Source organism: Argentina anserina, chromosome 3, assembly GCF_933775445.1.
Source record: "Argentina anserina chromosome 3, drPotAnse1.1, whole genome shotgun sequence".
Classification (NCBI taxonomy): Eukaryota; Viridiplantae; Streptophyta; class Magnoliopsida; order Rosales; family Rosaceae; genus Argentina; species Argentina anserina.
Window position 1 is genome coordinate 561575 of NC_065874.1, and position 27290 is coordinate 588864.

A 27290-nucleotide genomic window follows, 5' to 3' on the forward strand; every position below is an offset into this window, starting at 1 on the left:
ATATAGCTAGTCAAATGCTTACCTAAATAGAAGTATTATGGTAAAATTGTGGCCATTTTGATTATTATTGTTTAGCAAAGATTGCAAAACTCCAAAACCGTGCGATCTTATTTTATTCACTGTTGCTTGTGTCACTTGCTTGGTTGGAGAGCAAAGCTTTAGATAATACAGGCCAAAAACTATATCGATCACTTTTTTGTATTTATTTCCAGATGGATCGATCATACAGCTACTGCGTGTTCAGACGTCTGTACATATGATCGACTTGAACTTCTGTCCATTTGATGGTGGTGGATCCGTTGATGTTATGAAGTTTTAGGGTGATTGTGTGGAACATATGTAACCGTAACGTGATTGTGATGACAGCTTTTGATAAATAATGGGTGATTGCTATGGATAATATGTGATTTTCTATAAGAACTCCAAAATCAAAATTGATGCAGATTGAGAAAAATGTCACGTACATGGTCCGCCTCATATCATGTCCGATTGTCCGTCGTAACATAATAATAAAATTTAGTACCAAAAATACTCATGAAATCCTCCCGTACATTATGAAACTATCATCTTTCTCACTAATTTTTTGCCTATTACTGATCGTATTCACAACCAGAGGGCCGGAGACATATCGCAATGGCCTCAGGTATATAGACGACTAAAAACACCCAAAAAAGGACATTTATAATGCAAGGGGCCAATTCCTTCATTGACAAAAGATAATTAATGAATTCAATTATAGGAGTAATATGATTCTGTTTGATGATTTTGGATCAAATGTACTATTTATCGAACAGTAGAGTATAATGGCTTTCAATGTCAACGCTAGGAATGAACACTGACGATGGAAAGTTGCCATTACATGATTAAGTTGGGTAGGCACAAATTAATTAGTCTACAGTCGAAATCTTAAAAACCCCAGCCTCACTTGTTATGATATGACCTCAGCCTCACTTCACATTGTTATAGTTAATTAATCAGTTTCATTTTCTTGTGTTTTGTCTTCGACAGGAATTAGCATATTCTAAATAATTGGGATATCATCAATTCATCATCAATAAAAGATACACATCAATTCATCAAGTGTTTAACTATCCAATAATGGCGATAGTGAATTACACTGTCACAGTTCATTTGTCATCTGAAAATAACGCTATACATAGAGGCAATTAATCAAAGGAGTTCCAATTAAATCAAGAAGTATATAATCAATTTTTTTTTTGATTTCACGGCAATGAACCATACCCCACTGACATGGGGGCCATTAGTCTCATGTGGCTCTTACGAGCGCCAGCAGAGGCAGTCCACAACCGGAACATGAGAGTATCCCCACAACCGAAGGTATGTTTTTCGGCATGAGACTAATCCCTGATGGGGCCCATGTGAAATGGTTCTAGCCCAGGTCCTTACAACAGGTGCGCCCCTGGCTACAGTAATGCCTCCAGTGGCTCAACACGGCCGAGCTTTTCGTTATAATAGGCCCATCAAATACGCTAGAGTGTGTAATGATTTTGCCAACGATCGAACCCCTGACCAATGCCACATTTAAGCCATGGTAAAAGAGTTGTCAAGGTCAGAAACCACTACACCACACTCCGTGGTTATAATCAGTATTTATAAGAAATGCATGATTTCTCAAATTTAGGTAAATCCCGCCCGCATACACGAATGAAGATGAAAATGGATTGATTTGGTGCCATTTTCCCCAACAATAAAGCTTGGTGTAATTTAATTTAGTATTGTCAAATTAAGAACGAAAGGTTTTATAATGAAACCAAATCAAATCAGATACACTTCTATACGTGGATTAATATTCACTGAATTTAGAATTTTTTTATAAAAACCGTGTTAATTCTTTTTCAAAAAAGGAATTTATTATCAGATACACGTACTTATCATTATGCATTATGAACGTAAAAAGTAACCGCATCAAACCACATCATTTGCAATTTTGAATTAGCATTAGTTCATAAACATAAGTTTATGAATCATGATATTTAAGCTAAGGGTTAATCATCCACCATAGTTATTATATAATCTTGTGAAAATATACCTCACTATGACGCGTGATGGCGTATACGAACTCGTCGTATACGAACTCGTCGTATACGAGTAATCACTTCTACCGGTAATGTAACAAATGGTTGATGCACCCAAAATGACGTATACGAGTTCGTCCATCACGCGTATTTACCAAATCAGATCGTATATCACCCACCATAACTGTGATTTGCAGAGTTTAAAAACCACATGGTGGCTACTTCCCCTGCATACCCTAAAAGCCATTGTCACCATCACCCAACACTTTTCTGTGTGTGTGTGTGTGTCTCTCTCTCTCTCTCTGGTTCTTATATTAAATGCCCCCCAAATTCTCCTCTTGCATTTCTTTATTCTCTTGTTTTTGTTTCCTATCCTAACCTCTGAAACTCACTCCCTTCCTGACCTCACCAGACTCCTCATTTCCAGCTCTTCCCAACCCACCATTGTCTTCCATTGTTTCTCTTAACATCTTCAATGGAAGATAGCCCCAGATTCAAACCCAACACCCAAAAACGAAGAACCAGCACCGACTCCAGCTCACCCGAATTCGACTTCTGGAGGCTGCAAAACCCGTCTTGCCCGCAACCCAATCTCGTCTCTGCCGACGAGCTATTCGTCGACGGTGTCATTCTCCCTCTCCGCCTCTTCCCCGCCCGCAATAACCCGCCCGACCCGAACTCCCGACCCGGCTCGGAGGAGATATCTGCTCCCGACCCAGAACCTGAACCCGGCCCCGAAGCCCACGTGGCCGCCGGAGCAGCTCCGGCGCCGGTACTGACGGCGTCGAAGCGGTGGAGGGACATGTTCAAGAAGAAGAGTGAGGGCGGTGAGAAGGAGAAGGATAAGAAGAAGGAGCGGAAGAGCGGGGGAGCAGCGAGCTCGGCGGAGCTGAATATTAATCTGTGGCCGTTTTCGCGGAGCAGATCCGCCGGAAATGCATGTACCCGACCCAAGGCAGCTTTCGGGGCTCCGGCAACCCGGAAGGTGAACAGCGCCCCGTGTTCGAGGAGCAACTCCACCGGCGAGTCAAAGGCAATGAGGAAATGGCCGGCGAGTCCGGGTCGGCCCGGAGTCCACTTGGGACGGAGCAGCCCGGTTTGGCAGGTCCGGCGCGGAGCCTCCGGCCTGAGCAAAACCTCCGACACCCATGTCAGAAATGCCGAAAAGAGCGCCAAAAAAGAAGCTCCCGAAACTCGCCGGAGTAAAACCGCCCTAGGCGGCGGCGGTCACGGCAGCGTAAAGCCCAGAGTCTTGAATTTGAATGTGCCGACGTGTATTGGATACAGAAGCCATTTGAGCTGTAGGAGTGACGTCATGAATAGTGCTGTAGGAATCCGAGGGAGTAGTGGTAGCAACAAACGTAGCGCCGCCGCTGACGGTGGTGGAGATAGTAATGCTGCTGGGGCTGGTAGTAATCTTTTTAACCTGCGCAGCCTTTTCTCTAAGAAGGTGTATTAAGTTCTTGATCATCACCATCATCATCCTCTCATTATTTAATTTTCTGTTCCAACATATATATTAACTCTATAAAATTATCCAAGGGATGATTTTGTATGAATCTTCTTCTTCTCTCTTTGAAAATCATAAGGAGAGAAAAAGGGTTTCTTTTTGTTTTTTCACATGTAAATTAAATGGAAAAGGTAGAGCTTTCTTTTGATGACAGAAAAAAATGAGTTAGCTTTTGTTTGGATTTTCTGGGATGATCTGAAAGTGCTACTTCACCTGGTTTAATAATTCAGTTCAAGTTTGAATGTGGTTATTCTATTAGGGTATGTAGCTTTGAAGCTAGCATTGACTTTATTGGCTGTGGATACATCATTGTTTCTGGTACCAGTAGGTTTTAGCTTGACTTCATATGCAAGCATTACCCAGCCTCAAAAGTGATGATTTCACTGCCCTTTGTAACATGGTGGTGTCATTCTTACCCATGTATAAAGTTGGTTACTTTCTACGAATTCTAGGCTTTTTGATCGTGCTCCGGTAATCTCCCATGAGTTGCCGAATAGTCCGTACTGTAAAAAGAAGTCACTGCTCGGAGTATTCGAAACTCTAGCAGCCATAGTAATAACAGCTGCGACAATTTATAACTTTAGCGGTTAAGAATATTTATTTACTCGGCGTATTATACATGAAATTTCGAGCTTGTTTCTCTAGTTTTACCCTATTAGGATGAAGTTTTCAGTCGTATGGACCATGGAGAGGAAGACAATGGAGCAGATTCTGTGGATAGTGTCTGGGAAATTGACACAAGAGAGCAGTTTCTGAAGGTTAAAGAATGGTTTTTTGTATCGGGTGCTTTTGAACATCTGCACGGGAATTCATGGTTTTCACTTTCAACTTTGGGAACGGCGGACACATGTTTCCAAATTTCAAACCAGCTTTCTATACATATGGCCAAACAAAAACCAGGCTACGAATTCCAGAAAATTGTGAACTCATATGTCAAATCTGGTTTCAGTGCTTTAAATTTAAACGGCCTCTTCTGTTTAGACTCTGCCGGTAAATTGTTCATTCTCAAAATGCGGTTTTACTCTCTAGCCTCGTACAAAAACGAGTTTCGAAACAGTTAATTCAAAACAATCGATTCTTTAAATAGTGAAAACAAAATGTGTCACTTGGATTTCATGGTTCTTTGAAAAAAGTATGATTTAAACTACAACAAACAAGGATCTCATTTTGATGAGTAAAAAAACACACACACAGAGTACAAACACCTACTTTCCCTTCCGTTCTTGTCATATCATTATTCATTTGATTCAACTAATCTCCATTTCAAATGACTTAACATAACAAAAAAAATTAACAAACTCTAAACGCAAAACGTGAGACGTATTTCTAAATTGACTAGTAAAAATGACTTAAAAGTCTTATCTACCCGTGTGGACGGTGGGTTAGAATTCTAAAGATAATACACTTGAGCCCAGATCTTGTGGGCTGCCGTCACTTAGACCCAACTAATATACATGGACACATTTCATAATCCCTTTTCCGGCCGAAATTATTAATAAAATTACCACCGCCTTCATACGGCGGTGCTTCTGCCGTATATAAGTTTGCATCCATACCGTCATTCTCAACACCACTAACCAAGTTCAGAGAGAAACTATGACCATTTTCCGACGAATTTTACTCCGAACAGCTCCGACACGGCGGCGGACAGTCCCCGCCGTCACACAAACCTTAAACCCTCCTCCACGTGCCTGCTCACGTGACCTCCCAAGTCCCCGCCTTCTCTGCCACCGTAAGTTCGTCACTTTCATTTCCGGCAGTTCTTGTTTTTTTCACTTAATATTACTAGAATTTCTGAATGATTTGAACTATGTATGTGAGCTAGAATGATTCTGTATTTGTAATTTAATGCTAGTGCTTTAGTGTAATGTGTAGCTGTTTGTGCTTGTTAATGTGATATTTGATCAGTTTCTGTGAGCTTTGTGGAGGATCAGGTTAGATGTTTATTGCTTGTGATTGATGAAAATGCAGGGTGTTTTGAACAGTCGTATCATTCCAATGCGCCCGAAATTCAGGTGCCGAAATTTGTGCCAGGCCGGGGCAGTCCTGGTGGGCGGTTTTTCATGTATCCGGCTTTTTTGGTTGGTTTGATTGGACTAGGAGGTCTGGAAGTGGCTTATGCTGATGCTGAGGAGGTACATTTTGCATTGTTTTGTTGGAGAGTTTTGTGAGCTTGTGCTGCTCGGTGGAATGCATCTGCATTCTGGAGCCTAATATGCTTGTTAACTGTGGTGTTTCTGCAGGCTGCTTCCAAGCAGGGCATTCCGGCTGATGCCCCTGCGAATAACAACGTGGAGGAGATCGCCAAGAAACAGAAACGGGAAATTGAAGATTTGATCAAGAGTAAAGGGATGCGACTTGGTTCTTATCCCAATTTTACTGTATCTGTTAAGGGGCAAAAGGTCAGTGGAATGTTATGTTTGTTGGTTTCTGTTTGAATGTTCTTAGACCGGCACATGCAGACGTGCATTAGTTAGCAATGTCCTCTCCCGACAGAAGTGATTTGTTGTTTCTTGAACTTCGAAAGAGACATCATTAACAGAAGAAGATAAATGCTTGGCTGTACATATCTTTGTAGTCATTACCCTGGCCAAGTTTCTCCTTTTAATGTCTCAAACTGTGGGGAGTTCCTAATCATCTTGTATACTGCATACTGAGTATTAATGGTCTTCTGGGGTAAATGAGTTTTGTTTATATATGTTTTATTCTCATGTAAGAATCACTGTGTAGCTCTCTTTCCATGTATGAACACTAACAACCTTTTAATGGGGTACAGGTAACCATCAAGTTCCAAATTCCTCCGGCATGTGAAGCCTCACAAGTGATTGCAAATATTGCTTCTAATCTTGGCATCAAAGTGGAAGAGAAAGGTGGTGGTTCAGATATATCATTACACGCTTGGGACAGGTATTGCTAGACCATAATTTTTCAGTGTCCTAATTTATACTCAGTTTTATCTACAAATTATGCCTTGCATTTTTTTTCAGCATTAAGCAAGATGTGCTAAGCAGTAATTCTATGTTTTGTACTATGACAGTGGAGTTGCTTGGCAACTATTGCTTATGCACCCACAGAAACAGAAGAGAACTGGAGGTGATCGAGGGGAATTGAAAGATGTGAATGAACATGATCAAGATCTGCAAATCCTCATTTTCCGTTCAATCATTACCTCAACAGAAAAAACTGTGAGTCTTTCGCTTTTTGCAGCTTATGAAAGTGCTTTTGAAACCTTGGTTTTACTTTATGCTTCTTCAACATTACAAAAGCATAGAAGCTGTGGCTATGGGGTTGATATCAGTCACTATAAATTATTGCAGGAAGTTGAATTTATGAAGCAAGGCAGTTTGAGTCCCGAAGAGCTTGATGCTTTGATATCTGCTTTACAATTAGCTGGGGCAAAAAAGAGCTTTGTCCACCAGAAAAGTTCAGCCACAGAACGAGGAGTGCGGGAAGGTAGTGGACAAACATCATCGATAGAGAACATGATCAAGATCTGCAAATCCTCATTTTCCGTTCAATCATTACCTCAACAGAAAAAACTGTGAGTCTTTCGCTTTTTGCAGCTTATGAAAGTGCTTTTGAAACCTTGGTTTTACTTTATGCTTCTTCAACATTACAAAAGCATAGAAGCTGTGGCTATGGGGTTGATATCAGTCACTATAAATTATTGCAGGAAGTTGAATTTATGAAGCAAGGCAGTTTGAGTCCCGAAGAGCTTGATGCTTTGATATCTGCTTTACAATTAGCTGGGGCAAAAAAGAGCTTTGTCCACCAGAAAAGTTCAGCCACAGAACGAGGAGTGCGGGAAGGTAGTGGACAAACATCATCGATAGAGAAATTGATAACTAGTATTGAGTCCATGGGGGTAAGAGTTTATGGAGTTGATGAGCCCAATGCGAGTTCTACAAACAAAAATATTTCGTGGGACAATCTTGCTGGATATGATCTGCAAAAGCGGTAAGTGAAGATGTATACAAATATCTTATATGGTGTTCTAATTTTATTCAGATTTGCAATCTTGATTCTTTTTTATAGTTCTTTTCAAGTGAGACGTGATGTGTTATCATCTCTGGCAAACAGCAACATATATGCCATATTCTTTTTGTAAACAACGACTTCTTTGGGAGATAAGCAAATAATGAACATATCTACTTTCCAATGTTGTAGGCAGATAGAAGACACTATATTACTGGCTTTGCTTAGTCCTGAAATATATGATGATATTGCTCGCGGAACTCGTTGCAAATTTGAGTCAAACAGACCTCGAGCTGTACTCTTTGAAGGCCCACCAGGTCCACCCATTTAAACCTCGCTGATTTGATATATTTGGGATAATTCTTTGTTTGAACTGAGTAACTGACAGAGGATTCATGTATTTTGAATTCTTGTTTGTTCTTGTGTTAAGAGCATGTATGATTCATTCGACTCAAGAAACATTTAGTTCTTTTGGTGCTGTAACAAACTATACCCGGAGGCTGGAGTAGATATTTCCCAAGAGTATATTAGTACTGAGGTTTTAGGGAAAGCTCCCTTAATTATTTTTCACTATGTATTCATTGTAGTAACAGTCCTTTTATTCATCAAAAGTATCCGTTCTATATATTTTTTATTTTTATCGATGGACGCATACGCTTTGTCCCACTTTTGTGCTTGCTTTTGAATCATGTGAGAACATACACTTGCGTTAGTTTTGCCATATCTCAAACAATCAAATTTGGAACTTTTGTTGAATTTCAGGTACCGGAAAAACTTCTTCTGCCCGTGTTATTGCCAATCAAGCGGTGAGCTGCTAAGCATTTTTTAGTACTTATTCTCATAAGTCCTCAGCTGTACATCTTTTTGTAGCAAATACTTCTCTTAGTTGTAAATTGTGATCTCCCGTTAAAGAAACTTAGTTTGGTCTGTTATGCTATCATGGACTATATACTATAAATTGTTCTTGAAACAGGTTTTGTAATTTCTAGCCAAGCCTGAATGTTCCCATACTTAAATATGACTATTTACAGATATGTTCCATGTTATGTCTCTATCTCTTATTGTAGTCTGAATGCTACATGTTATGACAGACCTCTACAGAGGTGCTTCTATGAGGAGTTGGCCTTCTCTGTTATCTTTTATGAATGATATATTGTCCTTAGATTCATGGTTGCAATGTGTTTTTTTAGGCCTTGCTCAAGTATAGTGTGTGCTTTTAGTTTCATCTAAGATCTATAATTTCCAATGCCTAAACACTAATAAGTTTTGAAATAAGCATTTCATGCCAGTAGCATAAGCATATTTGCTTGTCGTATACATCTGATTTGACTAGAAAACTCCTAAGTGCTTGCTTGGTTTGATGATCTATTTATTAAGTCAGCAGAATAAACTTTCTGGTAAAGTTTTTGCATGTAGATGAAATCCCATTTTCAAAAACATGGAAAGTTCTGATTTGTCTCACGGTGGAATATATAACATGGCTTGCTCAGATTTGATGATCTATCTTTTTAAGTGAACAGTCATCTTTGCGAAAGGTTTTGCATGCATTTTAAACTGCAAATTAACGTGGCTTGTTTTTTCAGGGAGTCCCGATGTTATACGTGCCCCTTGAGGTTATCTTATCAAAGTACTATGGTGAGAGTGAACGATTGTTAGGGAAGGTGTTTTCACTTGCTAATGAACTCCCAGATGGAGCTATCATTTTTCTAGATGAGGTATTGAAGTAATTGAAGCTTTTGAGAACCTTTAAAATATGCAATTAATTGGTTATGGTGATACCTCTGCAACCCATTTTCTTTGCAGGGTTGGCTTATTTATTTGTATATTCTATTTGCTATTTATGTTCTTTAAAAGCTTATTAATATTATGGCTTCCTATTTGATGCAATTCCAGGTTGATTCATTTGCTATTTCACGAGATAGTGATTTGCATGAAGCCACACGCAGAGTTTTATCAGTTTTGCTGCGACAGGTATAATTGGATTCCATTGATTTACAATATGCAGAAGATGCACCTTTAACAATGTTCTAAAATTGATTGCATTCAGTATCTTTCAAATGTTTTGTGAAAATTTTGGACCATGGCTTTTGACCCACCAAAAGGGGTTTGCATGATCCAAACCTTGGCTCCAATTTCAAATTTGGTTGAAAACCTCAATAAAAGAGAGTCGAAACTATTTGTCTATAATCATATAGTTGGACAACTGTTTGGAAGCTATTGTTATGCCCTTATTGAGTTAACCATTTCTGTTGCAGATTGATGGATTTGAACAGGATAAGAAAGTGGTTGTAATTGCTGCGACAAATAGGAAGCAAGACCTGGACCCAGCCTTGATCAGGTTTACTGGTCCTGGTTTTGCTATGTATAACATGAAAGTACTCTCAACTTGCCATGATTATTTACTCACCTTTTATCACACATGTGCAGTCGTTTTGATTCAATTATCCCATTTGGCCTACCTGATCATCAAAATCGCAAGGAAATAGCGGCTCAGTATGCAAAGCATCTGACCGAATCTGAATTAGAAGAATTGGCAGCTGTAACAGAAGAGTAAGTTTCAGTCAGCATTTGCATACAAATGCAACTTCTCTCTATTCCTGCCTGGTATTATTATTCTTAGCACCAACTAGAAATAACACATAACATTTGACTGTCGTTGAATCGTCCACGACCATTTTCAGGATGTCCGGAAGGGATATCAGGGACCTGTGTCAACAAGCAGAGCGGTCGTGGGCATCAAAGGTAAAGAGTGTCGGTTTTTTAGAACCTCCCCTCCCAGTGGTCTTTGTTCTTCACTAACTTCTCCCCATGGTTTTAACAGCTGATCCGAGGACAAGTACCGACAGACGGAGACCAAATCCGTCTTCCGCCTCTGCAGGACTACATTGCTAGTGCCACAAATCGGCGCAAGGGCTTACTCTGCTCCCCGCCCCAACAAACTCAAAATTCCAAGTCTGACATAAAGAAGCCCAGGGTTATACTCGATTGAAGTCACTAGATGAGCTACTGTAGTACAAACTCGTGCATATCATTCATGCCTATTTCATTAGGGGTTTATCACATTATATGTCAAAACTACAAGGTCTAATTATGAATGAGTACATTCCCTTCATGAGTAGGAATCGCATTAGTTTTACAGTAGAAGCATGAAAGCTTCCATCACAATTTTACAATTCCCGTTTTGCCACTGGTTTTGATTCATAATAACAAACTACACTGCAGCAGGCTCAAGGCCGCAGCTCCTCCTTTTTCGGAGAGAGGCTTAGACGACTCGTCGTTTTCTTCTTCTTCTTCCTCAGCTCGCTTCCGTTTACGGCTGAGATGCTCATTCCTCCGCCGCGAAACCAACGACGCGATCTGGAGCTGAGTCTGGAGCAGCATCTGAGTCAACTCGGCCTCCGACTCGAGCCGCCGCTGCTCCGCCTTCAACCGCAGAGCCTCCCTCGCCTTGGCCATCTCCAGCTCCGTCTGCTCCATCCTCAGCAGCGACTCCGACACGATACGGAAGCTGGCGGCGAGGCCGGAGAGGCGCGCGGAGTCGCCGTCAGAGCCGGAGGAGCTGTCGGAGTCGGAACTCGGCAGCGCGTGGGAATTCTCGACTTCCGGGCCGAGTGGACGGTTGCGGTGGTTGCGCGCGGTGCGGTTGGGTCCGGGTCGACCGGCCCGGTGTGCCATTATCGGAGTTCAGTGATATTCTATCCCCACTGCGAAAAGTGATGCTGTATTATTGTTACGTTGACATATATTACGTGATGTATTTGGTTAAAAAAGAACGAACAACTTTTTATTTACAGAGACGCCTCTGCCATAATTTACCTCAGCTTGCTTTTAATATCTTTGGTTGAGAGATAGAGAACAAAAGAACAAATTCATTTGTTCATTTTGTTTAAGTTTAGATCATGATCAAAGTAATTCATACATACACACTATACTAACTTGTAAGGATCACAATGTTTATGTAAGAAACTAAAAAAAACGAGGATTATATCACCAAGAATCAAGCAAATATTGTTGTGTGATGACTAGATAAATTTTAAAATTTCGGACCTGATTCTTGTTACGTTCTTCAAGTTTGAAAGAAGGAGAATCATACGAGATAATTTTCACTGATGATCATCACTAACAAAAACCATTAATATCGTGTTTTAGTGTTTTATCACCAGTTAAGACTGAAAATTGTCCTTGGAGTAAAATTTGACACGATTGTTTTTGAAGAGAAATAATCAAATAAAGGTTAAAATAGTAAAAAGTTGAAAATGACGCGGGCAGCTCACATTTACCCGCCACTACTTATACACGCGCTCCTGAGGAGCGTGCGAAATAAAAACTTTATATAGGCAAATGGCGCAGTGATAGCTGATTAGAGAGAGAGAGAGAGAGAGAGAGAGAGAGAGAGTAAAGTGACGAATCCAGATCGCTCAATCGAGATAGCTAATGGCCTCCAAGGACAAGAAACCCTCCAAATCCCGAACCGGCGGCATCCATACACTTTCCGATCTCGACCGCCGCTCCGCTGACTCCGACAGCGACTCCGATGCTCCTCAGGAGTATTACACCGGCGGCGAGAAAAGGTCCCCCCCTCCTCCTCTCTAATTCTTATATTCTCTTTCGGTTTTTATATTTCAATTTAATTTAATTTAATTTTCTGTTCATGTGATTCTCATGACTAGCACATTTTATAATATTAAATCTACAAATCTGTTAATTTCTATCAGAAATTTAGGGTTCTTGTTTGAGTTATGAAAGCTCGGCTTTCATTTCTCTCTGTATAAGATGTGATAATTTTAAGTGAGATGTATGAAGAGAGTTGATATTAGTGACTGTACAATGTTTGCAGTGGAATGCTGGTTCAGGATCCTTCGAAAGGCAACGATGTGGATTCGATTTTCGATCAGGTTAGGGAGTTGGGAGTGGTGGAGGGGCCGGTGGACCCTTCTTCGGCGTCCTCGAGCTCGAGGAGCTTTGCCGGAACCGGTAGATTACTCTCCGGGGAGACTGTACACTCTGCTCCTCCTCAGCAGCCCGAGACTGTTGTCCACAGCATTGTTTTTTGGTCTGATGGCTTCAGCGTAAATGATGGGCCGCTGAGGCGAGTGGACGATCCGGAAAATGCACCCTTCTTAGAGGTAATGGCTATGGAAGTTTGATAGAAATGATACAGAAGATGTAGAATGACTCTTAGTGATCAGGACTCAGGAGGTGCCTTGGCATTTCGGGGATTTGAGGAAGCCCCAATTAGATTGGACCCTCTATCTGTGGCAATATTCGGTTGGATTTTCGTAATTCTTATTAACATTATAAAGTTCACACGTCTATGCTTGTAGAGTACATGTCCTTGTTTGTTAGAACAAGTGCAAAGGATAGTGGGACTATTAATAACAGTTCCCTATAGTTTTTACGTTTAATTTGAAAAGCTGGACTTGAGTTTTGAAATTCGCATCCCTTCATTATTTTGTATAATTGGGATGGCAGGCACTTTGATCCCCTTAGAACTAGTCATGATTTTGATGATTAACATCTTTTAAATGTATGGCTGTACATCAAACATTGCCTCTCAACTCTGCAATGGTTAGTTAATTTGATGACTATGATTGTGATCTTGTGGATTATATGAATTGTAGATATGTTTATATTTCTCTTTTCTCACAGGTATTTTCTATTTTTCTTGGTACTCTCAGCGGTGATTTTCAAGTTTTAAGAGCTAAAGTTTTCTTGTCTCAACACAGAGCATCGTAAAATCTGAATGTCCAAGTGAGCTAGAACCAGAAGATAGAAGTACTGCAGTTCATGTCAATGTTATAAGGCGGCAAGAGAAATACCCGGTGAGTATGCTTTGTCAAACATTTACTTTGTGGATGACATGAATCCCCATTCAGAAGTATTGTCATAGAATCTTCCTAATAAAATGTGCTAATGCATCTCAAGAATTGACAATTACATTGAATCTAGCCTGTTCTCAAGGGGTATTGCTGAATTTGTCACTTACAATTGACCTTAATATCTCTCACTTTGCAGGAAACTGTGAAGCGTCAAGTTGCATTTCAGGGTGTCGGAAGAACTCTAGGTAGCAGCTCTGCATCTGAGCCAACCGCTTCATCAACTCCTCTAGGTACTGGTCCAACCCCATCTGTTGGCCTAGTTGTGGATGAAAGTTTGCCAACCACGTCAGTTCAGCTTAGGTTAGCTGATGGCACCCGCATGATTGCACAATTTAACTACCATCAGACAATCAGTGACATTCGCACCTTCATCGAGACATCTAGGCCTGGGAGTCCAAGTAATTATCAGTTGCAGCTGATGGGGTTTCCTCCTAAAGTCCTCAATGATCCGAATCAAACAATAGAACAGGCCGGTCTTGCCAATTCAGTAGTGATCCAGAAACTGTAGTCATTTGCTCTGCTATATTTTATTCTGTCTGTGATCTTTATATGTGCAAGGTATCAAAAGCGTGAACTTATACCTTCAGTGCACATGTACTATGTTTGTCACGTAGGTTGAATCTATACACTAAATTTGAAAAATATTTTTCTTTTCAATAATTTTAATTATGAGTCTTTAACACAAGAACCTACTACTGGGAGGTACAGTAGATTTTCTATCCTGATGAATCAGAATCGTCATTCCTCTCATTTAACTTTTGCTTCAGCACAAGTCTTGCCATTTCGAACATCAAAGTACAGAAATGCCTCATCGGATCCTATTGATTCATAGATAGTTAGAAATTCCTTCGAATCTCAGCGTTATTTAGATCATTCAGTAATCTTAAAATCCAGAGCAACGATTGGATTTGTCCTGGTGTTTAAGTAGCTATAAATGTAAAGGTTACGGAATAAAAAATCTAATTCCATATGTTCTTGAACACATAGGTCTAAGAAGACACTATTAGGACATGGAACACAGCAGAAACTCCACAATCTTGTTTACATTGGCGCTATGAAGTTCAAACACACCCTCAGCAGGTGAAGCCAAGCCTGGTTCAATATGTTGCCTCATAAACTTAAGACGCACACGTTATGTGGTCTGGTTTATTTTCTTTAAGGATTTGAGTGCGGGAGAGGAATTGATTAGGCATCTCGCATAATCCGAGCGAACAGTTTCCCTCCGTCCATAGTGGCCTAGAGATTAGACAACAAAAGGCCAATATATGTTGTCGGCCAAAACAAGCATTACGTAATTATATGCTCCGTGCTATTTTCTGTCCGAAGATGAAACACCACCTTTCTTCACTATCATTTTGAGGTTTGGTCTGGCTAATGGCCTCTCTGATACTAATCACTAACGTGCCAGCCAACCACAGAACATGAAAAACTATTACGAGATGATACCACTCGATCATAATCCTGTAACATAGTTAAAGTGGTGCAGTGGTCTTTCAAAATGGAGTCGTAAAGATTAGACGTTTTCAATCCCGTTTGAGTTTAAGAATCTCAGACTCTAATCATAAACCAAAAGGCTTGATCCCCACTTTATCCCACAAAATAATCATCATGTTAGTACTAAGCTAAAGTTTAATGTTAATGCTAGTGTTTTAACACGGAGTAGCACAGTAGCACCTGCATGGAGGAAAGGATAGTAGTCATAGTACGAGTATTGAAAGTTTGAAACATATATAACAATAAAGGGACACCACTAATGAGGCATCTACTTTTCTTTTCTTTTTTTTCGGTCTGAAATGAGGCATCTACTATACATCTGCAAATACATTTACCTCCATTCTAGCAGGTTGCAAGTTTGTTGCTAAATACTAATGGAAATATATAATAAGCTGACTAAGATTTGGCCAACAGAATAGATCGATTACTGAACTTTCCTAATCATCTTGTCTAAAAACTAAAAAGGCCAGATTACCTTACAGACCCTTTTCTATTTATGTTTAGTACACAACTACGTACTGACGTACGCATTGTGTATGTTGGTTAAACTCAAATTGTATCTAGCATCCGCCAATAATCCACTTATAAACATGAAAACTTCTATAATTTGGATATGCGGTGCTTGTGCTTCGGGTTTGGTTATTGTGCAGAATTGCATACCATACATACCGAATTTGACGGTAGATAAATAGTGTCTTAAAATGCACGTGGAGTACATGAATTGTATGCATGATGGATTACGCTTCAACATAGAATCTTCCCCACTGCTCCAAGTTTTCAAAATCATAAACATCGCGTGCATTTGAGAAATTTGAAAAATGTTGGAAACTTTTAGACTTTTGGTGATAACCCCTACTTTTGTTTGAGAAGTACCGCTTTTTAACAAATTTTCCACACCGGATATCAAGATGAAGCTACACACAGCACCATTGAGTGATTGCATCTCAAAATATTTAGATTCCTCGAGGCCATAGATAACAGCTTTGGCAAAAGCAGAGTCTTCAAAACCAAGAACTTGATTGGGAAAATAAGGAAAAATAAAAATAATATCTGATAACATGACAAGAAAAAGAAACTGGAAGGCTGTATACTTGGGGGAATAACACAGAAGCATAGAGCCAAAAAGAATGATTACTACAGTCTCTAGGGCAACATGCATGATGTGCAAATACATGCTGGTGAGACAGTAGCTGCAGCTCTTACTCTTGTACCTTTTGAATGAGCACATCAACCTCGATCATTTGATGAAAGTATCCTCTTGAGACCTTGACTGACTAGATCGATCGATATTGACACCTTGATACATACTTGTTCATTTGTTTGGGAATTTCTAGTAGAATGCATACTGTTAGCAGAAAAGAGAGTTTTAACTGAGACCAAAATAACAGACATTTACAATATGTTTACTTATCAACATAACATTCGATTGGAGAGGGAAATTAATTAGTATGCAATATAGAATATCATAATCAAAATTTCAGATTTTGGTATGACGACTTGACGAGGGTGAAGAGTCTTTGGAATGTGAGAATCTCAAACTCTCCTATATATGTTAGCTGTGATAATAATAAATCTCAAATCATATGAGCGTATCCATGATAATGAATGTAATTTCATAGTTGCATAGAAGGCAACCAACGTACATTTACATATAATGAACTATGAGCATATCCAATAATATATATTTTTTAGAGAAAAAATTATTTTAGAGAATATTGGACATTTCTCCAACGCTAACAATAACAACTTCCCCATGTCAATTTCTTAAAATAGAGAAAAATAAGAGTAAACAAGTCATTCGCCAAAATTACAACAACTGACAAAATTTTGTCGAACGCGTTATCGTTGATATTTCACTAGACTCAATGTCTCTCAAGCTCTGGGACAATTCCAATTTAGGCTTTACAAAGAGTGAGAAACTAATTATCAACGGAGAAAAATAGCAGCACAAGCAGGTATGTCATTTCCTCCACCTCAATTTAGTTTCATCCAAGTTAATTTTCTATTTTTTTCATCAGTTCACTCCCATTGTTTCACCAATGTCATTTCTATTCCCTAAATTTGTATTTCTGTTCTTGATTTTGTATTTTTGTTGTTGATAAATTGTTATGCCTTTCAATTAGTTGGGTTTGGGAAATTTGACATGAAATAGTTCATCAATTATGTCTATATTTTCGACAAACAATGATATCATGGTGCATGATTCTCTATTGGTCTTGCTTAATGAAGCGTTTATCCAACATCTTGAAAATTTGTACTATGTAAAGAAGAAATGAAAATCAACCACTGGAGAGGTTGATGCTGATCAACTTGTTAGCGGTTGAGCATCAGGTGGCGCTCAACAGCCGTCCAATCTGGTTAAACAGTCAAATCAAACGGTTGTTAAGCGCCAACTAGTACTCAACAACTGATCAGTTGATCAATACTATCGAAGAGATAGTGAGTTGGAAAATCATGTTTTTGCTAACCACAAGATCTGAGGTTCGAATCCTTTCGCGAGCTCGAGTGGCCTGCTGGCGGTATTTGGCATGTGGTGTTTGCTATTATGAGATCGGCTGGGATGCCCTAATCTACACCCACACCCCCCAAAAAAAATCAGTTTACTTGCTTTATAAAATCTAAAATTTTATCTTGCTATTATGGCATTATGCAGCTATGAGCTGTTGATGGACTTGACGTAAAGTTCATTTCATAAAAGCTTTGCTTGCAAGGGGCCAGCCTTTCCTGTCTTCCCTCCCTCCTATACAAACTTGAAACTTGAAACCTCATCTCACCGGCCAGTGACGTCCCTCTAACCTTTTCTCCTTGCTTGCTTTCTTATTCTTACGCTTCTGTGACGGATTCGCGTGCTCTCTCCTTCCCTTGAAACCCTAACCCTAGATCTACCAACAACAGTAACTCTAGCTAAATCCTAAGTCCTAACCATGATCCACAGTTGTGTTCTGTTCTGTTCTGTTTTCTAGCTTCATTTCTTTTCAAACTAACCCATATTGTTCATTGGCTCTCTGCTGCTTCGCTAAATCATAAAAAAGAAAATGCCCAAAAATTTATTTACTTTCAGGTTTACATATTATTGTCTTTATCTTTCTAGGAGGCATTCTAGAATGCACCGGACCTCCAAAGCCCAAAAGTGATTTTATTGACGCTTCGACATGTGAGTGGCAACTGCAGTTGGGTCCCACAGATGTCTTCGGATATTAGAAAACAAAAATGTGAGCACGCGAAATGCAGTGAAATCGAATTGCCAAGTGAATTTTGGAAGGGTACGTAGGATAAGTCTGACTCTGACCATTTTTCATTGACCACATGTGGGAAGTTGTCGTAGTCAAGATTTGACTAGGTTAGAGGGAGGCGCAAATTTCGAATTAGTTTACTTCAGGGCAGAGGGGGAGGAGGAGACGAGGATGGAGGCGCATGAGGTGGGGTTAGGGGGTTTGGCTGGGAGGACGGTGGTGGGGCCGGATTGGACGGAGGCGTTGGTTAGGTTTTCGATATCGTCGATGTCGGATTGGGAGGAGGGGTGGAGAGGGAGTGTGAGTGCGACATTTTTGTTATCTCGCCGGGAATTTGGATCTGACTAATTCTGTGAAAGTGGAGAGCACAAAGAAGAAGAAGAGGGTTTTAAATCTAACTAAGCTGAGCACCTTAATTTCGTGCGAAACGTCGTTGTCTTGAGGTTGACCCATTGATTTTGGTTGATGCGATTGAGGATTTTCGAGGCCGTCGAAAACAAGACGCAAAGAAGAGGCGGAAGAAGAAGATGATGCCATTTTTGAAGACCAGTAACAAGTTAATTTAATTACGGCAAACACTATTGGCCAATGACGGAAGAAGGGGCCGTTTAAAAAACACTGCTCGGCTGTTGGAGATCCGGTGCTCGACAGACGAAGCCATCTTGCATTCTTGCTAATGGAAACTGAGTATTCTCTATATGGAAACTGAGTTGATTTATTGCGAACGGGAGTATCTAGCTAGCAGCAGATTTAGGACCCATTCGTACTTTTGTCCATTCATGAAGTTATAATTTACCCCCTACACTATCTTGTGTTTCACCAGTTCTATAATCAACGGAAGCTTAAATCTGTCAATAATATAGAGAAACGACTAAGCACACTTGTACATAAGGTGCATCCGGTGTGATAATTCTAGAGCTGATACATGCAACTCAAGATTGACATCAAAATCAAGTCTGAAAGCTAAAATTAACAAAAGACCTTAGCCAAGTGGATGGTACAAATTTCAGAACAGTTGAGCTATAACCTCGCCTACAGACCATATAATTATGTTGCTAAGATGTTACAAAACCTTATTTGTTGGTAAAATTGATCAATTTTCCAAATTCTTGTTCTACAATGATTGAGAAGTGATGATCTCTACCTTCTCTGGTTTTTTGTTTTATTTATATTTTTATTTCTCACTCACACTTTTCCTTTTTGATATTTCTTTTTTGTCAAGAACATTACTTTTATTCAAAGGAAGGACTAAATTCTGTTTGAAATACATACAGTAATTGTTTGAGGCCAAACAATACTAACGTCCTAAAATGCACAGATATCATTAGACTAAATTTGGGGAGGCATATTGTGAAAGAAAGAGGAAAAGATTTTGTTCAAACAAGTTCTGCGACATTAAAGAAACTAGGTACAGTATAATGCAATATACTTGAATAACTTGACTACTTGAGGCAGTAAACTGGGACAAGTTTCCATGCAAGTACGAGCCAATTAACTAGAACACATAACAATATCTTCCACACAGGGTAACTACAAATTGTATAAGTAATTGAAAGATCGAGCACCAACCTTTCTCGTGATAGAGCATAGGGACTCAACTGTCAACGATTTAACTATGAACTTTGCCTGCGGGTAGTTTAGTTAAGAAAAGGCTGCATCTCACTTTCTAAGTTTCTATACCATATAATTATATACAGTAATACAGTACAGTACTCCCATTGTCTATTAACTCGGGACGTATTAACTCAAGGGCTACCTCAAAGGCTCAAACATACAGAACAATTAACTCAAGAAGGTTATAAAATTAAGAATCCTGTGTCAGTAAAAATATAGAAAGGAATTAGCAGTGAAGACATTGAAATAAAGACAATTTGATTGGAGCTCATCTTCTTCTGCGATATTTCACACCAGGTCTGGATCGAGTGGATTCTGGAGCAGCTGGAGCTTCATGATAGAGCTTATCGCTTTAATATTTTGGGGGGGGGGGGGGGGGGGGGGAAGAAAGAGAGAGAAGAATTGGAACCTTGCTAGCCAGCTAGCTAGCCCTAGAAGTCTAGAACCTAGAGAGAGAGAGAGTGAGATTTCAGGAAGAGACATTCGGACTGTCCCACTAGCTTTACCAGCTTTATTTTCTAGCTGCAGAAAAACCCCAAATTTTCCTATGCTAAATAATTACATAGTAGATCGATGCTATGACCGTGACCGGATATTGATATTGTAATAATGAAATCAGGAGATAGTTTTGATGGGATGGTGACATTTTATATATACACTAGCTTGCTTTAGAGATTAGAAGAAAAATAAAGGATTTTTGTCAGTTCATTTTCACTTGACCAAACCCTTGAAAACAGATAAGGTTCCCTCTCGTATTGCTTTTCTCTCTACTGTTCGTCTCGTCTAAAACTGGGTTACTGATCACTGGCTCTAAGTGTTGGATGCGTAAACGTAAAAATATACGAGGATTATACCATGGTGAACTTTGAAGAAGTGTTCATTGGTACATTATACGAAAAAAATTGATGCATGCAGGCTTGCAGATTGCACGCATGTTACAATGCTAATACGGCCCCATGATATCCGGATGGATATACACATTAGAATAAATTTAAATATTTGGCTCTTGAGTTTGTAGTAGTCATTCTTTGTGGTGATATTCCATGGTGTCGTCATTAGTTACTGGTCGAGCTCTCGTTGGCAGATGAAGCGTCTGTCGATACGCGGTGGTATGGAATGGGAAAGCGGAGGCTGGTTTTGGCTGTCTAGATTGCTCTGTGTTTATCCGGATTGGATATCGTCCCTTTGCTAGTTTGTATTCCGTTTCGAGGTAAAGTGCACCGACGACTTAGGCTCGGGCGGTGTTTCTAGCGGCGACTGGGGTCCGCGACGGAGGGACTGACTAATCACTAATATATGTAGGCGGAAGTCGGCGGCTGGTCTCTTGCAATCCTCTTTAGTGGGCCTGGGCTCATTGGGCTTGAGTATTTTATTTTCTTTTTTTTAGTTTTTTATTTTAAATATATCGGACTTGTCCTGAGGACATGTCAGGTTTGTACTGAATGCATATCAGAGTAATCAGACCCTATTTGTTAGTTTTTTTATATTTCTTATGCTTCATGTAATAAGAATTAGCATCTAGTGGTATTTATTTGTTAATGAGGGAAAATTTCAAATAAGTGGTAAACATCTTATGTACCATGACTTCTTCTATACAAATTAGATTAAATGCCTTGTTCAAGTTGTTTGACAATTGACATGAAGTAAATGATAGCGGACGTCTAACACGTCTTAAGACTTTATTAATGAGCACATTAACAAAAAATGTGGGACCGTAGATTACTGATAAATTGGCATTATAGAGATTGAAGAAGAGGACAAGACAAGTGCGAATATTAAATGAGTGGACAGATTGCCATCAAGCTCCAGTAGTAAACAAGAAAAAGCAAAGGGGTACAGTGGAAGAGAGATGAAAAGAAATTGAGTGAACAGCTTAGACTGTGATTCTTTCCAATTTCCATGCCCCCAAAAATCACTCGCATTCTCCAAAAAAAAAAATTCAGTCACATCTCTCTCTCTCTCTCTGCATACTTTTATACTATTAGGCATTTGTTTGGTTCTTCTTCCTCGATTTGATCGATCGTCCTCCTCTCTCTCCCAACTCTTTGCCAGTAATGGCAGTGCATCAGTGGCAGTGCAAGTAAAGAGGGTGAGAGTGTTTTCATCGGGAAGGTAAAGCTTTGCTTCTTCACACGTCTCAGCTCTCTCTCTGTTTTTTCACACATATTCCCCTCTCATATTCATTCACATGATATCATCCCAACTCCAACCAACCATTGAACTCAGATTTACTGTCCTGGTTACTCAATCTGAACAACCACCGCGTGCGAACTCTGATCACTTGAATTTCCTACAAAGATTATCACCGAGGGAAAGTACTGTGCGAGTTTACGCTACTAGCTAGCTTGTTTATATAAAACAAGCACTCTTCAAGTGAAAACCAGCTGAAGCAGGCTTTGGCAGACCCAACAATTTGAGAAAAGCTAACCCCACTACTACTACCACTATCACTAACTTAGGATTTTTCTGTATAAAGCCTGAAACTCGTGTAGCTTAAAACCCGGGAGAACCTCTGCAGATATATACAAACCAACTTTCCGCGTTTTTTCGTCATTATTATTTTTGTAGCTAGCAAAACCTAGAACTGTGAAAATTGCCAAGAAAGAGTTCCAGAGATTATGCAGGGTGGCTCTAATGGCGCTAATTCGATGGCGTTTGGAGATAACAGTAACACTAATGGCGGAGGAGGGCAGTTTCCGATGACGGTAATGATGCCTCTGATGACAACCAACTCCCATCACCATCATGCTCATCACTCGAATAACAGTCCATTTCTTCTGCTGCCTTCAAACCACAACAATCATCAGCAAGACCAAACCCGCAACAGCAGCGGCGGCAGCTCCTCTTTCGCCCTCGATAACAATCATTGCAATAACCCTGCCGTTGCGGTAGGCTGTTATTTCATGGATCACAACAACGGTGGTCAAGGAAGCTCTACTTCCTCTTCGTCTTCTTCTATCAAGTCAAAGATCATGGCTCATCCTCACTACCACCGTCTACTTGCCGCCTACATCAACTGTCAAAAGGTCAAATCCAAACGCCTACTAGTAAATATAATTTGTACTCGGGAGTCGGGACCCCAAAGGGCTATAGTACTACAACTATATATGTAATTTATTTATTTCTTTCCGGATAAAAAAACCCCTGCTTCAAACGATATTGCTTCTGGATCTGAGAGCCCTGATATGTTTTGAAATGAAAAAAAAACAGGTTGGGGCGCCACCGGAGGTGGTGGGGAGGCTGGAAGAAGCATGCGAGTCGGCGGCGACAATAGGTCAGATGGTGAGTAGTAGTAGTGGAAGTGCGCATGGACACGGTGCCCTTGGTGAAGATCCAGCTCTGGATCAGTTCATGGAGGCCTACTGTGAGATGCTGATCAAGTATGAGCAAGAGGTCTCTAAACCCTTCAAGGAAGCCATGCTATTTCTGCATAAGATCGAATCCCAATTCAAAGCCCTCACAGTTTCTTCTGCTTCTGATTCTGGTGAGATCATCATCATCATGACATCTCTCCCTATCTCTCACAAACTGATTCTCTATTATTATTCTGTCAAATAATATTTTGTGTGTCTGACTAAGCTTTAGCTAGGTAGCAAGATCTTTATCGTTTTGCTTGATCTGTCGATATTATAATTATAAAATTGAAAGATTATAATAACAAGCTATGCATGGATGTAGGTTTCCATAATCCTTATATAGGTTTATATAATATTTTATAGCCAATAGATAGCTCGTCTCCTAAAGAACGAGCTCAATTACCTTTTGATTTGATTGCTCACTTCCTTGTGTGAATATTCAATTTTGTGTGGTTTCTTACTTAGTTTTATTTCTGGGTTCCAACTATTCTCAGCATGCATCAATACGAGCTATGTTTCAACTACTAATACTAATACTTGCTAGGTTCCTGGGCAAATATTGTTACTGATTGTGGTACACAGATGGAGATGTATAGTCGTTGATTGTAATTTTGTTTGGTCGTTGTATTCTTTATTGGAGTTGGTATCTGTTTCTTTTGAATCCTCTCCTGTTTGATTTGGACAAATTTTCGCATCTATTAAACAAATAGGACAAATGACTTACTGGTTATGCTTTTCACCGTTTCAGTTCGTATATAGCGCTTGCTAGTCTCTTAGATATTAGGGTTAATCACTTTGAAGCCTAGTTACTATGTCAAGCAGCGAGATAATCTGCATTTAGCTTTAATTACAACTGCATCTTGAAGGGAGAAGCTTGGATAGAACTTCCTTTGATTTACATGGCCATTGAAACTTATTTGCTAGTTAGGGTTTAAACTTTTAGTATCCAATGAAAGTGGAACAAATTATATTTTGAACCCAATTTGAAAACTGATTCTCTACGATAGTCAGTCGGCCTTAATCTCTGTAATTTTATTAAACGGTTCAACTGGGTGTAATGTAAGGAATTAATTTCTGGCTAGTTGATCATACTGATAATTTAATACCGAAGTTTGACTCAGGGAACTAAATTACATTGAAAATCACTTTGAGTTAACATCTCATATTGTATGTCGGATTTGGGGTAACCAACAGTAGCAGTACTTGATTAATTCCCACCAATTGTGATTCTTGCAAAGAGGATGAAGAAATTTGGACTCCAGCAGATGATGCTGTAACTTAATCTAATTAAAGTTTGCGCTTTGTGAGTAACTCAGTATCGATAGTTCATAAAATAAGACTTGGCTAGCTAGTCCATGGATGGGTTAAAAATGCATCTACTGTAGCTAGTTGGTTACATACCATCAATGGCACAGGTAGAAAATCAATATGATATGTATATACATGATCTATTTCTTATAATTTATTTAGTTTTTTTTTTAATCCAGTAGCCATGTTATTTGACTACCTGTGATAAGTGATGTTTATGATGAATTACGTGGATTAATCAATTAGAGTATACTGGTTGTACAATGAACGTAAACAAGGTTGACTCAGACAGGACTAATGTGGTGGTTTGACATATAGCAAAAGATCTCGAGAGCTTCCTTCTGTTACATTGCGATTAGAAACATCTCTACAGGTTGTCCTTTAGACATCTGTACAGCATGGATGAATTTATCCCTTAGACATCAGTTCACAAAACTTTAAACTCTTTGGAATAATAGTCAGGCAATATTGTTTTACGTTTGATTCAGGGGAGTTTGTTCACTTATCATTTCTTAGTAAGGTTATGGCATTCTTCTTCTTTTTGATTTAAAGATAACCAATTCTGAGGGGCTTGAGTCTCACACACCACAAGTATTTGTTAAGTAGCTTTTGCATGGGGTTGTATGTATCTATGGGTCTACAAAGTTTGGCATAGAAAGCAAAGAAACAAACACTATTTGCATCAGACACTTTTAATTTGTACAAGAACTCAAAAGTAGTTCCATTCTGGCATGCCCAATTATATTCCTCATGATTACCTTTACTTTAAATTTCATCAACAAAAAGAAACACAGTAAAATTCACTAGTCTGTCTTATGTATCCAATTTGTGCCCTATAATATGTGGTGTCAGGTTGTGCATGAAAGATTTTTTGCATGGCAGAACATTACCCTGTATATATTCATAAGCTTTGAAGAACAAATTATGCGCACTATTTGAACCCAGCTGGTGCTTTTGAACTTTTGATCAAAGTGTTTATTTTCCTTGGAAATCTAAGAAGTCAGTGTGAATTCTTTAAAGTGATAGCAGTACGAGTACAAAGGTCCTCAAGTATTTGACTACACGTAGGAGTTGATGAAACAAAAATATTGACCTAAATTACCTAAAAACAGTGAAAGCATCATGTGCTGTATGAAAGTTTGGATACATTAATCTACATGGTCTTATTCAGCTCATCATTCCTAGAAAAGATTATGATTACAATGTTCAAGAGTTAAATTTAGTATACGTATTTGTTTGTTTTATTTCAAGCACAAGTACAGTGTTAAGGTTGAGTACTTAAATATATGGCTGAGGGCAAGTTCATTACATGATATTTTTACGTTTTGGTTCATCAGCAGTATGTTCAAATTGTCTGTGCTGATGTATATGGTTTCATGTACGATGAACAGGTTGTGCAGAGGGAGGTATGGATAGGAACAATAATGGATCATCTGAAGAAGAAGTTGATGTGAATAACAACTTGGTAGACCCACAAGCAGAAGATAGGGAGCTGAAAGGTCAGCTTCTGCGCAAGTACAGTGGATACTTGGGCAGCTTGAAGCAAGAGTTCATGAAGAAGAGGAAGAAAGGCAAGCTGCCTAAAGAGGCCAGGCAGCAGTTGCTCGATTGGTGGAGCCGACATTACAAATGGCCTTATCCATCAGTAAGTGTTACTTATCAACAGTTTCATTATCTTTCACTCACTGCATGCCCGTAGTTTAAGTTCCTCAAGAATGATAGATAACTCTTATCCCTGTAGGAGTCCCAGAAGTTGGCTCTTGCGGAGTCGACAGGTCTGGACCAGAAGCAAATAAATAACTGGTTTATCAACCAAAGGAAGCGCCATTGGAAGCCATCGGAGGATATGCAGTTTGTGGTGATGGATGCTTCTCATCCCACCCACTATTACATGGATAGTGTCATGGGGAACCCTTATCATATGGACATTTCTCCCTCATTGCTCTGAGCCTCTGAGCATGCAACTCTCAGAGAACTTGACGACTTGTTATATATAAATATATAGCTATGTATGCTAATTAAGTATCGTCCGTTTGATTAATTGCAGAATGTGAATTCATTTGGATTATGCATATTTATTCATGTGACGGATTATTTTGCATGCAATGTTTTGTACTGGTATGTCTGTTTCAAATAAGGAAATCCAGAGCAGGTCCTGGGTTATATACATGTCTGTTTCAACCATATCCTTTTTTATAATATTCTAAGTTATATTGTTTACAAGCAACACTGGTTATAATCTTGTCCCTGCGGATAATTTGCCTTGAGCCCTATTTCTATCAAGGTTTTTCGGTTAACTGACTATCCCCCACAATGTTCAATGAAAGGAAAATACTTAAAATGATACCTGAAGTATCGTGAAAGGTATTTTTTTTTGGTACATACGAATTTTTGTTATTTAAAATGGTACCTGAACTATTGCAGCGTTACACAATCCGGTACATCCGTTAATTTCTCTGTTAAATTGATAATGTGACATGTATTTAGAAAGACAAAATGGTCTATACACAAATTGTTTTATTTCTTATATCTTTTCCTTCAAAATTCTCACAAATTCACAAAACTGCCTGAAAATTTGTTGGACTTGATTTATTTACAATATTTTTTATGAAATTTGTAATTTTAAGAGGAAAATCAACTCTTATATCACAAAAACATAACACAAGTTTTAGTATATATATTTATTTAGGAATAATAACAAAATTAATTTTAAAATTATTGTTTTTTCTATTACTTACAGTAAAACCTCAATAAATTAATAGTCTTTAGATTAATAAAATTTATTAATTTAGCGATATATTAATATTTTAACGGTCATGAAAGCGGCTGAAATGTTGTGGAGATGATATATACATTATAACCTAGATATTAGACGGTGGAGATGT

The 27290-nt window shown here is 39.1% G+C and overlaps 5 protein-coding genes across 7 annotated transcripts; 4 read left to right on the forward strand and 1 right to left on the reverse strand.

Moving 5' to 3' along the window:
* The first annotated feature begins 2369 nt into the window (after positions 1–2369).
* On the forward strand, positions 2370–3685 carry LOC126788553 (uncharacterized). The gene has a single exon (XM_050514553.1). The coding sequence runs from the start codon at positions 2512–2514 to the stop codon at positions 3493–3495; it is 984 nt and encodes a 327-aa protein (XP_050370510.1). The 5' UTR covers positions 2370–2511; the 3' UTR covers positions 3496–3685.
* Positions 3686–5059: 1374 nt separating this feature from the next.
* On the forward strand, positions 5060–10883 carry LOC126787722 (uncharacterized). Of its 2 annotated transcripts, none has more exons than XM_050513622.1 (15): positions 5060–5278; positions 5518–5681; positions 5790–5948; positions 6323–6453; positions 6584–6731; positions 7220–7503; positions 7714–7838; positions 8284–8327; positions 9105–9236; positions 9415–9492; positions 9777–9859; positions 9949–10071; positions 10203–10263; positions 10343–10544; positions 10744–10883. In XM_050513622.1, exons 1-14 carry the CDS (start codon positions 5143–5145, stop codon positions 10508–10510), a joined length of 1836 nt encoding a protein of 611 aa, XP_050369579.1. In that variant the 5' UTR covers positions 5060–5142; the 3' UTR covers positions 10511–10544; positions 10744–10883. The 2 variants fall into 2 exon arrangements, with proteins under 2 accessions (XP_050369579.1, XP_050369578.1); XM_050513621.1 differs by having other exon boundaries at positions 10747–10856.
* LOC126787723 (uncharacterized) lies at positions 10618–11285 on the reverse strand. The gene has a single exon (XM_050513623.1). The coding sequence runs from the start codon at positions 11194–11196 to the stop codon at positions 10720–10722; it is 477 nt and encodes a 158-aa protein (XP_050369580.1). The 5' UTR covers positions 11197–11285; the 3' UTR covers positions 10618–10719.
* A 610-nt stretch (positions 11286–11895) lies between these two features.
* On the forward strand, positions 11896–14078 carry LOC126787701 (plant UBX domain-containing protein 4-like). Its single transcript, XM_050513601.1, has 4 exons — positions 11896–12092; positions 12359–12647; positions 13248–13343; positions 13537–14078. Exons 1-4 carry the CDS (start codon positions 11956–11958, stop codon positions 13906–13908), a joined length of 894 nt encoding a protein of 297 aa, XP_050369558.1. The 5' UTR covers positions 11896–11955; the 3' UTR covers positions 13909–14078.
* A 7612-nt stretch (positions 14079–21690) lies between these two features.
* On the forward strand, positions 21691–26632 carry LOC126785772 (homeobox protein knotted-1-like LET6). Of its 2 annotated transcripts, XM_050511413.1 has the most exons (5): positions 21691–21853; positions 21968–22767; positions 22952–23225; positions 25797–26050; positions 26147–26632. In XM_050511413.1, exons 2-5 carry the CDS (start codon positions 22360–22362, stop codon positions 26351–26353), a joined length of 1143 nt encoding a protein of 380 aa, XP_050367370.1. In that variant the 5' UTR covers positions 21691–21853; positions 21968–22359; the 3' UTR covers positions 26354–26632. The 2 variants fall into 2 exon arrangements, with proteins under 2 accessions (XP_050367370.1, XP_050367369.1); XM_050511412.1 differs by having other exon boundaries at positions 21691–22767.
* The last annotated feature ends 658 nt before the right edge of the window (positions 26633–27290 follow it).

Excerpts from the sequence above, each read along its gene's own strand:
- LOC126788553 (XM_050514553.1), top strand. The coding sequence starts at position 2,512 with ATGGAAGATAGCCCCAGATTCAAACCCAACACCCAAAAACGAAGAACC.
- LOC126787722 (XM_050513622.1), top strand. The coding sequence starts at position 5,143 with ATGACCATTTTCCGACGAATTTTACTCCGAACAGCTCCGACACGGCGG. Across the intron at positions 7,839-8,283 it reads ACTCTTTGAAGGCCCACCAG|GTACCGGAAAAACTTCTTCT; the intron begins GTCCACCCATTT and ends GTTGAATTTCAG. Across the intron at positions 10,264-10,342 it reads AGCGGTCGTGGGCATCAAAG|CTGATCCGAGGACAAGTACC; the intron begins GTAAAGAGTGTC and ends TGGTTTTAACAG.
- LOC126787723 (XM_050513623.1), bottom strand. The coding sequence starts at position 11,196 with ATGGCACACCGGGCCGGTCGACCCGGACCCAACCGCACCGCGCGCAAC.
- LOC126787701 (XM_050513601.1), top strand. The coding sequence starts at position 11,956 with ATGGCCTCCAAGGACAAGAAACCCTCCAAATCCCGAACCGGCGGCATC. Across the intron at positions 12,093-12,358 it reads TACACCGGCGGCGAGAAAAG|TGGAATGCTGGTTCAGGATC; the intron begins GTCCCCCCCTCC and ends CAATGTTTGCAG. Across the intron at positions 13,344-13,536 it reads GGCGGCAAGAGAAATACCCG|GAAACTGTGAAGCGTCAAGT; the intron begins GTGAGTATGCTT and ends CTCACTTTGCAG.
- LOC126785772 (XM_050511412.1), top strand. The coding sequence starts at position 22,360 with ATGCAGGGTGGCTCTAATGGCGCTAATTCGATGGCGTTTGGAGATAAC. Across the intron at positions 22,768-22,951 it reads CCTACATCAACTGTCAAAAG|GTTGGGGCGCCACCGGAGGT; the intron begins GTCAAATCCAAA and ends AAAAAAAAACAG. Across the intron at positions 23,226-25,796 it reads TTCTTCTGCTTCTGATTCTG|GTTGTGCAGAGGGAGGTATG; the intron begins GTGAGATCATCA and ends TACGATGAACAG.